The sequence below is a fragment of the Oncorhynchus masou genome, chromosome 2, assembly GCF_036934945.1.
Source record: "Oncorhynchus masou masou isolate Uvic2021 chromosome 2, UVic_Omas_1.1, whole genome shotgun sequence".
NCBI lineage: Eukaryota > Metazoa > Chordata > Actinopteri > Salmoniformes > Salmonidae > Oncorhynchus > Oncorhynchus masou.
Window position 1 is genome coordinate 1352663 of NC_088213.1, and position 13019 is coordinate 1365681.

The following is a 13019-nucleotide window of genomic DNA, read 5'->3' on the forward strand; positions in this document are numbered from 1 at the left end:
TGGTCTGTCACTAACCCCCAGGCATCCAGCTACTGCTGTGATCTGTCACTAACCCCCAGGCATCCAGCTACTGCTGTGGGGTCTGTCACTAACCCCCAGGCATCCTGCTACTGCTGTGGTCTGTCACTAACCCCCATGCATCCTGCTACTGCTGTGGTTGGTCACTAACCCCAGGCATCCAGCTACTGCTGTGGTTGGTCACTAACCCCAGGCATCCTGCTACTGCTGTGGTCTGTCACTAACCCCAGGCATCCTGCTGTGGTCTGTCACTAACCCCAGGCATCCTACTACTCCTGTGGTCTGTTTCTAACCCCCAGGCATCCTGCTACTGCTGTGGTCTGTCACTAACCCCCAGGCATCCAGCTACTGCTGTGGTTGGTCACTAACCCCCAGGCATCCTACTACTCCTGTGGTCTGTTTCTAACCCCCAGGCATCCTGCTACTGCTGTGGTTGGTTACTAACCCCCAGGCATCCTGCTACTGCTGTGGTTGGTCACTAACCCCCAGGCATCCTGCTACTGCTGTGGTCTGTCACTAACCCCCAGGCATCCAGCTACTGCTGTGGTCTGTCACTAACCCCCAGGCATCCTGCTACTGCTGTGGTCTGTCACTAACCCCCAGGCATCCAGCTACTGCTGTGGTCTGTCACTAACCCCCAGGCATCCAGCTACTGCTGTGGTCTGTCACTAACCCCCAGGCATCCTGCTACTGCTGTGGTCTGTCACTAACCCCCAGGCATCCAGCTACTGCTGTGGTTGGTCACTAACCCCCAGGCATACAGCTACTGCTGTGGTTGGTCACTAACCCCAGGCATCCAGCTACTGCTGTGGTCTGTCACTAACCCCCAGGCATCCTGCTACTGCTGTGGTCTGTCACTAACCCCCAGGCATCCAGCTACTGCTGTGGTTGGTCACTAACCCCCAGGCATACAGCTACTGCTGTGGTCTGTCACTAACCCCCAGGCATCCAGCTACTGCTGTGGTTGGTCACTAACCCCAGGCATCCTGCTCCTGCTGTGGTTGGTCACTAACCCCAGGCATCCTGCTGTGGTCTGTCACTAACCCCAGGCATCCTGCTGTGGTTGGTCACTAACCCCCAGGCATCCTGCTGTGGTCTGTCACTAACCCCAGGCATCCTGCTGTGGTTGGTCACTAACCCCAGGCATCCTGCTCCTGCTGTGGTTGGTCACTAACCCCCAGGCATCCTGCTACTGCTGTGGTTGGTCACTGACCCCCAGGCATCCAGCTACTGCTGTGGTTGGTCACTAACCCCAGGCATCCTGCTACTGCTGTGGTCTGTCACTAACCCCCAGGCATCCAGCTACTGCTGTGGTCTGTCACTAACCCCCAGGCATCCTGCTACTGCTGTGGTTGGTCACTAACCCCAGGCATCCTGCTGTGGTCTGTCACTAACCCCAGGCATCCTGCTGTGGTCTGTCACTAACCCCAGGCATCCTGCTGTGGTTGGTCACTAACCCCAGGCATCCTGCTCCTGCTGTGGTCTGTCACTAACCCCCAGGCATCCTGCTACTGCTGTGGTTGGTCACTAACCCCAGGCATCCTGCTGTGGTCTGTCACTAACCCCAGGCATCCTGCTGTGGTCTGTCACTAACCCCAGGCATCCTGCTGTGGTCTGTCACTAACCCCAGGCATCCTGCTGTGGTCTGTCACTAACCCCAGGCATCCTGCTGTGGTCTGTCACTAACCCCAGGCATCCTGCTACTGCTGTGGTCTGTCACTAACCCCCAGGCATCCAGCTACTGCTGTGGTCTGTCACTAACCCCCAGGCATCCTGCTCCTGCTGTGGTCTGTCACTAACCCCCAGGCATCCTGCTGTGGTCTGTCACTAACCCCAGGCATCCTGCTGTGGTCTGTCACTAACCCCAGGCATCCTGCTGTGGTCTGTCACTAACCCCAGGCATCCTGCTACTGCTGTGGTCTGTCACTAACCCCCAGGCATCCTGCTGTGGTCTGTCACTAACCCCCAGGCATCCTGCTACTGCTGTGGTCTGTCACTAACCCCCAGGCATCCTGCTGTGGTCTGTCACTAACCCCAGGCATCCTGCTGTGGTCTGTCACTAACCCCAGGCATCCTGCTGTGGTCTGTCACTAACCCCAGGCATCCTGCTGTGGTCTGTCACTAACCCCAGGCATCCTGCTGTGGTCTGTCACTAACCCCAGGCATCCTGCTACTCCTGTGGTCTGTCACTAACCCCAGGCATCCTGCTGTGGTCTGTCACTAACCCCAGGCATCCTGCTGTGGTCTGTCACTAACCCCAGGCATCCTGCTGTGGTCTGTCACTAACCCCAGGCATCCTGCTGTGGTCTGTCACTAACCCCAGGCATCCTGCTACTGCTGTGGTTGGTCACTAACCCCAGGCATCCTGCTGTGGTCTGTCACTAACCCCAGGCATCCTGCTGTGGTCTGTCACTAACCCCAGGCATCCTGCTACTGCTGTGGTCTGTCACTAACCCCAGGCATCCTGCTACTGCTGTGGTTGGTCACTAACCCCAGGCATCCTGCTACTGCTGTGGTTGGTCACTAACCCCAGGCATCCTGCTACTGCTGTGGTCTGTCACTAACCCCAGGCATCCTGCTACTGCTGTGGTCTGTCACTAACCCCAGGCATCCTGCTACTGCTGTGGTCTGTCACTAACCCCAGGCATCCTGCTACTGCTGTGGTTGGTCACTAACCCCCAGGCATCCAGCTACTGCTGTGGTTGGTCACTAACCCCAGGCATCCTGCTGTGGTCTGTCACTAACCCCAGGCATCCTGCTACTGCTGTGGTCTGTCACTAACCCCAGGCATCCTGCTACTGCTATGGTCTGTCACTAACCCCAGGCATACAGCTACTGCTGTGGTTGGTCACTAACCCCAGGCATCCTGCTACTCCTGTGGTCTGTCACTAACCCCAGGCATCCTGCTACTGCTGTGGTCTGTCACTAACCCCAGGCATACAGCTACTGCTGTGGTTGGTCACTAACCCCAGGCATCCTGCTACTCCTGTGGTCTGTCACTAACCCCAGGCATCCTGCTACTGCTGTGGTCTGTCACTAACCCCCAGGCATCCTGCTACTGCTGTGGTTGGTCACTAACCCCAGGCATCCTGCTACTCCTGTGGTCTGTCACTAACCCCAGGCATCCTGCTACTGCTGTGGTCTGTCACTAACCCCCAGGCATCCTGCTGTGGTCTGTCACTAACCCCAGGCATCCTGCTACTCCTGTGGTCTGTCACTAACCCCCAGGCATCCTGCTACTGCTGTGGTCTGTCACTAACCCCAGGCATCCTGCTGTGGTCTGTCACTAACCCCAGGCATCCTGCTGTGGTCTGTCACTAACCCCAGGCATCCTGCTGTGGTCTGTCACTAACCCCAGGCATCCTGCTACTGCTGTGGTCTGTCACTAACCCCAGGCATCCTGCTACTGCTGTGGTCTGTCACTAACCCCCAGGCATCCTGCTGTGGTCTGTCACTAACCCCAGGCATCCTGCTACTGCTGTGGTCTGTCACTAACCCCAGGCATCCTGCTACTGCTGTGGTCTGTCACTAAACCCCAGGCATCCTGCTGTGGTCTGTCACTAAACCCCAGGCATCCTGCTGTGGTCTGTCACTAACCCCAGGCATCCTGCTACTCCTGTGGTCTGTCACTAACCCCCAGGCATCCTGCTACTGCTGTGGTCTGTCACTAACCCCCAGGCATCCTGCTACTGCTGTGGTCTGTCACTAACCCCCAGGCATACAGCTACTGCTGTGGTCTGTCACTAACCCCAGGCATCCTGCTGTGGTCTGTCACTAACCCCAGGCATCCTGCTGTGGTCTGTCACTAACCCCAGGCATCCTGCTGTGGTCTGTCACTAACCCCAGGCATCCTGCTGTGGTCTGTCACTAACCCCAGGCATCCTGCTACTCCTGTGGTCTGTCACTAACCCCCAGGCATCCAGCTACTGCTGTGGTTGGTCACTAACCCCCAGGCATCCAGCTACTGCTGTGGTTGGTCACTAACCCCCAGGCATCCTGCTACTCCTGTGGTCTGTCACTAACCCCCAGGCATCCTGCTACTGCTGTGGTCTGTCACTAACCCCCAGGCATCCTGCTGTGGTCTGTCACTAACCCCAGGCATCCTGCTACTCCTGTGGTCTGTCACTAACCCCCAGGCATCCAGCTACTGCTGTGGTTGGTCACTAACCCCCAGGCATCCAGCTACTGCTGTGGTTGGTCACTAACCCCCAGGCATCCTGCTACTGCTGTGGTTGGTCACTAACCCCCAGGCATCCTGCTACTGCTGTGGTTGGTCACTAACCCCCAGGCATCCTGCTACTGCTGTGGTTGGTCACTGACCCCCAGGCATCCTGCTACTGCTGTGGTCTGTCACTAACCCCCAGGCATCCTGCTACTGCTGTGGTCTGTCACTAACCCCAGGCATCCTGCTGTGGTCTGTCACTAACCCCAGGCATCCTGCTGTGGTCTGTCACTAACCCCAGGCATCCTGCTGTGGTCTGTCACTAACCCCAGGCATCCTGCTGTGGTCTGTCACTAACCCCCAGGCATCCAGCTACTGCTGTGGTTGGTCACTAACCCCCAGGCATCCAGCTACTGCTGTGGTTGGTCACTAACCCCCAGGCATCCTGCTACTGCTGTGGTTGGTCACTAACCCCCAGGCATCCTGCTACTGCTGTGGTTGGTCACTAACCCCCAGGCATCCTGCTACTGCTGTGGTTGGTCACTGACCCCCAGGCATCCAGCTACTGCTGTGGTCTGTCACTAACCCCCAGGCATCCAGCTACTGCTGTGGTCTGTCACTAACCCCCAGGCATCCTGCTACTGCTGTGGTTGGTCACTAACCCCCAGGCATCCTGCTACTGCTGTGGTTGGTCACTAACCCCAGGCATCCTGCTCCTGCTGTGGTTGGTCACTAACCCCCAGGCATCCTGCTGTGGTCTGTCACTAACCCCCAGGCATCCAGCTACTGCTGTGGTCTGTCACTAAACCCCAGGCATCCTGCTGTGGTCTGTCACTAAACCCCAGGCATCCTGCTGTGGTCTGTCACTAACCCAGGCATCCTGCTGTGGTCTGTCACTAACCCCCAGGCATCCTGCTACTGCTGTGGTCTATCACTAACCCCAGGCATCCAGCTACTGCTGTGGTCTGTCACTAACCCCCAGGCATCCTGCTACTGCTGTGGTCTGTCACTAACCCCCAGGCATACAGCTACTGCTGTGGTTGGTCACTAACCCCAGGCATCCTGCTCCTGCTGTGGTTGGTCACTAACCCCAGGCATCCTGCTGTGGTCTGTCACTAACCCCAGGCATCCTGCTGTGGTCTGTCACTAACCCCCAGGCATCCTGCTACTGCTTTGGTCTATCACTAACCCCAGGCATCCAGCTACTGCTGTGGTCTGTCACTAACCCCCAGGCATCCTGCTACTGCTGTGGTCTATCACTAACCCCAGGCATCCTGCTACTGCTGTGGTCTGTCACTAACCCCCAGGCATCCTGCTACTGCTGTGGTTGGTCACTAACCCCCAGGCATCCTGCTACTGCTGTGGTTGATCACTAACCCCAGGCATCCTGCTACTGCTGTGGTCTGTCACTAACCCCCAGGCATCCTGCTACTGCTGTGGTCTGTCACTAACCCCCAGGCATCCTGCTACTGCTGTGGTCTGTCACTAACCCCCATGCATCCAGCTGTGGTCTGTCACTAACCCCCAGGCATCCTGCTACTGCTGTGGTCTGTCACTAACCCCAGGCATCCTGCTGTGGTCTGTCACTAACCCCCAGGCATCCTGCTACTGCTGTGGTCTGTCACTAACCCCCAGGCATCCTGCTACTGCTGTGGTCTGTCACTAACCCCCAGGCATCCTGCTACTGCTGTGGTCTGTCACTAACCCCCAGGCATCCAGCTACTGCTGTGGTTGGTCACTAACCCCAGGCATCCAGCTACTGCTGTGGTTGGTCACTAACCCCAGGCATCCTGCTGTGGTCTGTCACTAACCCCCAGGCATCCAGCTACTGCTGTGGTTGGTCACTAACCCCCAGGCATCTTGCTACTGCTGTGGTCTGTCACTAACCCCCAGGCATCCTGCTACTGCTGTGGTTGGTCACTAACCCCAGGCATCCAGCTACTGCTGTGGTCTGTCACTAACCCCCAGGCATCCAGCTACTGCTGTGGTCTGTCACTAACCCCCAGGCATCCTGCTCCTGCTGTGGTCTGTCACTAACCCCCAGGCATCCTGCTCCTGCTGTGGTTGGTCACTAACCCCCAGGCATCCTGCTGTGGTCTGTCACTAACCCCCAGGCATCCTGCTACTGCTTTGGTCTATCACTAACCCCAGGCATCCTGCTACTGCTGTGGTCTGTCACTAACCCCCAGGCATCCTGCTCCTGCTGTGGTTGGTCACTAACCCCCAGGCATCCTGCTGTGGTCTGTCACTAACCCCCAGGCATCCTGCTACTGCTTTGGTCTATCACTAACCCCAGGCATCCAGCTACTGCTGTGGTCTGTCACTAACCCCCAGGCATCCTGCTACTGCTGTGGTCTGTCACTAACCCCCAGGCATCCAGCTACTGCTGTGGTTGGTCACTAACCCCCAGGCATCCTACTACTCCTGTGGTCTGTTTCTAACCCCCAGGCATCCTGCTACTGCTGTGGTCTGTCACTAACCCCCAGGCATCCTGCTACTGCTGTGGTCTGTCACTAACCCCCAGGCATCCAGCTACTGCTGTGGTTGGTCACTAACCCCAGGCATCCAGCTACTGCTGTGGTTGGTCACTAACCCCAGGCATCCTGCTGTGGTCTGTCACTAACCCCCAGGCATCCAGCTACTGCTGTGGTTGGTCACTAACCCCCAGGCATCTTGCTACTGCTGTGGTCTGTCACTAACCCCCAGGCATCCTGCTACTGCTGTGGTTGGTCACTAACCCCAGGCATCCAGCTACTGCTGTGGTCTGTCACTAACCCCCAGGCATCCAGCTACTGCTGTGGTCTGTCACTAACCCCCAGGCATCCTGCTCCTGCTGTGGTCTGTCACTAACCCCAGGCATCCAGCTACTGCTGTGGTCTGTCACTAACCCCCAGGCATCCAGCTACTGCTGTGGTCTGTCACTAACCCCCAGGCATCCTGCTACTGCTGTGGTCTGTCACTAACCCCCAGGCATCCTGCTCCTGCTGTGGTTGGTCACTAACCCCCAGGCATCCAGCTACTGCTGTGGTTGGTCACTAACCCCCAGGCATCCTGCTACTGCTGTGGTTGGTCACTAACCCCAGGCATCCTGCTGTGGTCTGTCACTAACCCCAGGCATCCTGCTGTGGTCTGTCACTAACCCCCAGGCATCCTGCTACTGCTGTGGTTGGTCACTAACCCCCAGGCATCCAGCTACTGCTGTGGTTGGTCACTAACCCCCAGGCATCCTGCTACTGCTGTGGTTGGTCACTAACCCCCAGGCATCCAGCTACTGCTGTGGTTGGTCACTAACCCCCAGGCATCCTGCTACTGCTGTGGTTGGTCACTAACCCCCAGGCATCCTGCTACTGCTGTGGTTGGTCACTAACCCCCAGGCATCCAGCTACTGCTGTGGTTGGTCACTAACCCCCAGGCATCCAGCTACTGCTGTGGTTGGTCACTAACCCCCAGGCATCCTGCTACTGCTGTGGTTGGTCACTAACCCCCAGGCATCCAGCTACTGCTGTGGTTGGTCACTAACCCCCAGGCATCCTGCTACTGCTGTGGTCTGTCACTAACCCCCAGGCATCCTGCTACTGCTGTGGTCTGTCACTAACCCCCAGGCATCCTGCTACTGCTGTGGTTGGTCACTAACCCCCAGGCATCCTGCTACTGCTGTGGTTGGTCACTAACCCCCAGGCATCCTGCTACTGCTGTGGTTGATCACTAACCCCCAGGCATCCTGCTACTGCTGTGGTCTGTCACTAACCCCCAGGCATCCAGCTACTGCTGTGGTCTGTCACTAACCCCCAGGCATCCTGCTACTGCTGTGGTCTGTCACTAACCCCCAGGCATCCTGCTACTGCTGTGGTCTGTCACTAACCCCCAGGCATCCAGCTACTGCTGTGGTCTGTCACTAACCCCCAGGCATCCAGCTACTGCTGTGGTTGGTCACTTACCCCAGGCATCCAGCTACTGCTGTGGTTGGTCACTAACCCCAGGCATCCTGCTGTGGTCTGTCACTAACCCCCAGGCATCCAGCTACTGCTGTGGTTGGTCACTAACCCCCAGGCATCTTGCTACTGCTGTGGTCTGTCACTAACCCCCAGGCATCCTGCTACTGCTGTGGTTGGTCACTAACCCCAGGCATCCAGCTACTGCTGTGGTCTGTCACTAACCCCCAGGCATCCTGCTACTGCTGTGGTCTGTCACTAACCCCCAGGCATCCTGCTACTGCTGTGGTCTGTCACTAACCCCCAGGCATCCTGCTGTGGTCTGTCACTAACCCCCAGGCATCCTGCTGTGGTCTGTCACTAACCCCAGGCGTCCTGCTACTGCTGTGGTCTGTCACTAACACCCAGGCGTCCTGCTACTGCTGTGGTCTGTCACTAACACCCAGGCGTCCTGCTACTGCTGTGGTCTGTCACTAACCCCCAGGCATCCTGCTACTGCTGTGGTCTGTCACTAACCCCCAGGCGTCCTGCTACTGCTGTGGTCTGTCACTAACCCCCAGGCATCCTGCTACTGCTGTGGTCTGTCTGACTACAACAATGCCACTGTCATTATTTTTTCAACTCTAAGGTTAAAGTTTACCATGAGACAGACACGTGTCCAGGATAGTGTAACGGTCCTAATGATGTGACATTAAATCTCCCTCTCTGTCCCAGAATGGTGGGACCCCTGGTCATAATGATGTGACATTAAATCTCCCTCTCTGTCCCAGAATGGTGGGACCCCTGGTCCTAATGATGTGACATTAAATCTCCCTCTCTGTCCCAGAATGGTGGGACCCCTGGTCCTAATGATGTGACATTAAATCTCCCTCTCTGTCCCAGAATGGTGGGACCCCTGGTCCTAATGATGTGACATCTCCCTCTCTGTCCCAGAATGGTGGGACCCCTGGTCCTAATAATGTGACATCTCCCTCTCTGTCCCAGAATGGTGGGACCCCTGGTCCTAATGATGTGACATTAAATCTCCCTCTCTGTCCCAGAATGGTGGGACCCCTGGTCCTAATGATGTGACATTAAATCTCCCTCTCTGTCCCAGAATGGTGGGACCCCTGGTCCTAATGATGTGACATTAAATCTCCCTCTCTGTCCCAGTTGGTTAAAGAGAACCTTAATGGAGAAATAGAGGAAAATCAGTCAATATATTCCTCCTCTCTTCATCCTCTCTCTCTCCCTGTCGGTCTCTCAGAGCGGAGTCTGCTGCCGCCCTTCCTGTTACCCAGAAGCCTTCTAGACCTGCTCCAATGCCCCCTGGGACATTGTCACCGCTGCAGTCAGCCCATGTTTACCATCATCTACCCCAAACTGTTCCCTCTCAGAGAGACCGCTCTGGCTGGGGTACACCGCAGGTAGCTAACCCTGACCCCAACCACCCCTGACCTCAACCACCCCTGACCCTAACCACCCTTGACCCCAACTGACCCAAACCACCCCTGACCACAACCACCCCTGACCACAACCACCCCTGACCACAACCACCACTGACCCCAACCACCCCTGACCACAACCACCACTGAACTAACGACCCTTGACCCCAACTGACCCTAACCACCCCTGACCCCCAACCACCCCTGACTCCCAACCACCCCTGACTCCCAACCACCCCAGACCCCCAACCACCCCAGACCCCCAACCACCCCAGACCCCCAACCACCCCTGACCCCCAACCACCCCTGACCCCCAACCACCCCTGACCCCCAACCACCCCTGACCCCCAACCACCCCAGACCCCCATCCACCCCAGACCCCCAACCACCCCTGACCCCCAACCACCCCTGACCCCCAACCACCCCTGACCCCCTGACCCCCAACCACCCCAGACCCCCATCCACCCCTGACCCCCAACCACCCCAGACCCCCAACCACCCCAGACCTGAAGGTCTCATAGGACCACTACTTTACTCCAGTCCCTCTAATAGTCCCTCTCCTCTCTCTCGCTCTGCTCTTTTCTCTCTCTCTTTCTCTCTCTGTCTCTCTGTCTCTGTCTCTCTGTCTCTGTCTCTCTCTCTCTCTCGCTCTGCTCTTTTCTCTCTCTCTCTCGCTCTGCTCTTTTCTCTCTCTCTCTCTCTCTCTCTCACTGTCTCCGTCTCCAGAACCACAGTGAGTTTCGTGGCCTACTGCTGTTCCAGTCAGTGTGTTCAGACATTTGATCTGCAGCAATGACATCATGGTGCCTCCACCTCTTCCTCTCCCCTTCAGTCATCATCTCCTCCTCTGGTCTCATGAATGAATGAAGGATGGATGAAGAACTGTGGGAGCCCTGAACATCTCAGGAGGACATGCATAGCCTCTGGACTGGTGGACATGAGGAACTGAAGGTGTCAGGAGGACATGCATAGCCTCTGGACTGGTGGACATGAGGAACTGAAGGTGTCAGGAGGACATGCATAGCCTCTGGACTGGTGGACATGAGGAACTGAAGGTGTCAGGAGGACATGCATAGCCTCTGGACTGGTGGACATGAGGAACTGAAGGTGTCAGGAGGACATGCATAGCCTCTGGACTGGTGGACATGAGGAACTGAAGGTGTCAGGAGGACATGCATAGCCTCTGGACTGGTGGACATGAGGAACTGAAGGTGTCAGGAGGACATGCATAGCCTCTGGACTGGTGGACATGAGGAACTGAAGGTGTCAGGAGGACATGCATAGCCTCTGGACTGGTGGACATGAGGAACTGAAGGTGTCAGGAGGACATGCATAGCCTCTGGACTGGTGGACATGAGGAACTGAAGGTGTCAGGAGGACATGCATAGCCTCTGGACTGGTGGACATGAGGAACTGAAGGTGTCAGGAGGACATGCATAGCCTCTGGACTGGTGGACATGAGGAACTGAAGGTGTCAGGAGGACATGCATCGCCTCTGGACTGGTGGACATGAGGAACTGAAGGTGTCAGGAGGACATGCATAGCCTCTGGACTGGTGGACATGAGGAACTGAAGGTGTCAGGAGGACATGCATAGCCTCTGGACTGGTGGACATGAGGAAATGAAGGTGTCAGGAGGACATGCATAGCCTCTGGACTGGTGGACATGAGGAACTGAAGGTGTCAGGAGGACATGCATAGCCTCTGGACTGGTGGACATGTAGAGACTCAGCAGCCTGTGACCAGTCCAGCAGTCTGTAATGGGCATGGACGGTCCAATTGAAAGACGGACAATATTGATATTAATAATCCACATCTTGACATATCATCTACTGTCCAACGACTAACATCTCTTAATACAGCATCATTCTACTAATGGTTTGTTTCTGGTTTCAGTTTGTTCCAGCAACAGACTGTCTGTATTTACTGGTGTGAACTAGCTGCTCTCTTCACCCGCCAAACGTTCACCTGACAGACGCATCACAATAACAAGAAGTGCCGAGTGTTTTTGTCTTTGTAGAGGAGAATCTATTCTGATCATTTCTATGGATTTTTACATGACACTGGTTGACAAAAAGTGTTTGAAGAATGTCACTGACTGTATTGCATGATATTTGTTCTAAACCTGTTCTAAATATGTAACACTGGTAGGTGTGTTGCCCCCCACTCCAGCCTGAAGAACTTTGACAAGATAATAGACACATTAGTTATTGGGAGTTTATTTTCCTGTAGACACATCAGACTCTCATACCTCTGACAAGTTTTTAAACTTTACAAAATTGGTCTTTGAGGGTAAACTATTTTTTTTGTTTGCAAAAAAAGGTTAACTTCTGAAACAGTCTGGTAACCTGAATGTTTATGAAGGATTTAAAACAAACTTTGTTTCCATTCAGTTTGATTGTGACTCAAAGCAACGCTTTGGTTCTTTAGCTGAAAACCAAAGGAACTGAAGCTCATAAGAGAAGTGTTTGGGCCCTACCGGACCAGACTTGCCAATCCCGGCTGTAGGTCCATGCAGCAGACTCTCTGTCTTGGCTAGACGGACTGAGAGACTGGGATAGGAGGCAGCAGACTCTCTGTCTTGGCTAGACGGACTGAGATAGGAGGCAGCAGACTCTCTGTCTTGGCTAGACGGACTGAGAGACTGGGATAGGAGGCAGCAGACTCTCTGTCTTGGCTAGACGGACTGAGAGACTGGGATAGGAGGCAGCAGACTCTCTGTCTTGGCTAGACGGACTGAGAGACTGGGATAGGAGGCAGCAGACTCTCTGTCTTGGCTAGACGGACTGAGAGACTGGGATAGGAGGCAGCAGACTCTCTGTCTTGGCTAGACGGACTGAGAGACTGGGATAGGAGGCAGCAGACTCTCTGTCTTGGCTAGACGGACTGAGAGACTGGGATAGGAGGCAGCAGACTCTCTGTCTTGGCTAGACGGACTGAGAGACTGGGATAGGAGGCAGCAGACTCTCTGTCTTGGCTAGACGGACTGAGAGACTGGGATAGGAGGCAGCAGACTCTCTGTCTTGGCTAGACGGACTGAGAGACTGGGATAGGAGGCAGCAGACTCTCTGTCTTGGCTAGACGGACTGAGAGACTGGGATAGGAGGCAGCAGACTCTCTGTCTTGGCTAGACGGACTGGGATAGGAGGCAGCAGACTCTCTGTCTTGGCTAGACGGACTGGGATAGGAGGCAGCAGACTCTCTGTCTTGGCTAGACGGACTGAGAGACTGGGATAGGAGGCAGCAGACTCTCTGTCTTGGCTAGACGGACTGAGAGACTGGGATAGGAGGCAGCAGACTCTCTGTCTTGGCTAGACGGACTGAGAGACTGGGATAGGAGGCAGCAGACTCTCTGTCTTGGCTAGACGGACTGGGATAGGAGGCAGCAGACGCTCTGTCTTGGCTAGACGGACTGGGATAGGAGGCAGCAGACGCTCTGTCTTGGCTAGACGGACTGAGAGACTGGGATAGGAGGCAGCAGACT

General features: G+C 55.7%; 1 protein-coding gene across 2 annotated transcripts in view; it reads left to right on the forward strand.

The window, feature by feature from the left end:
* Nucleotides 1–11411, forward strand: part of LOC135554320 (leucine-rich repeat-containing protein 28-like) — a 43821-nt gene extending 32410 nt beyond the window's left edge. For both annotated transcript variants that reach the window (XM_064986559.1, XM_064986568.1), the window contains exons 10-11: nucleotides 9359–9518; nucleotides 10263–11411. In XM_064986559.1, the coding sequence (XP_064842631.1) occupies nucleotides 9359–9518; nucleotides 10263–10332 (230 nt within the window). In that variant the 3' untranslated portion in view covers nucleotides 10333–11411. The remainder of the gene's footprint in view (nucleotides 1–9358; nucleotides 9519–10262) is intronic.
* Nucleotides 11412–13019: the final 1608 nt, after the last annotated feature.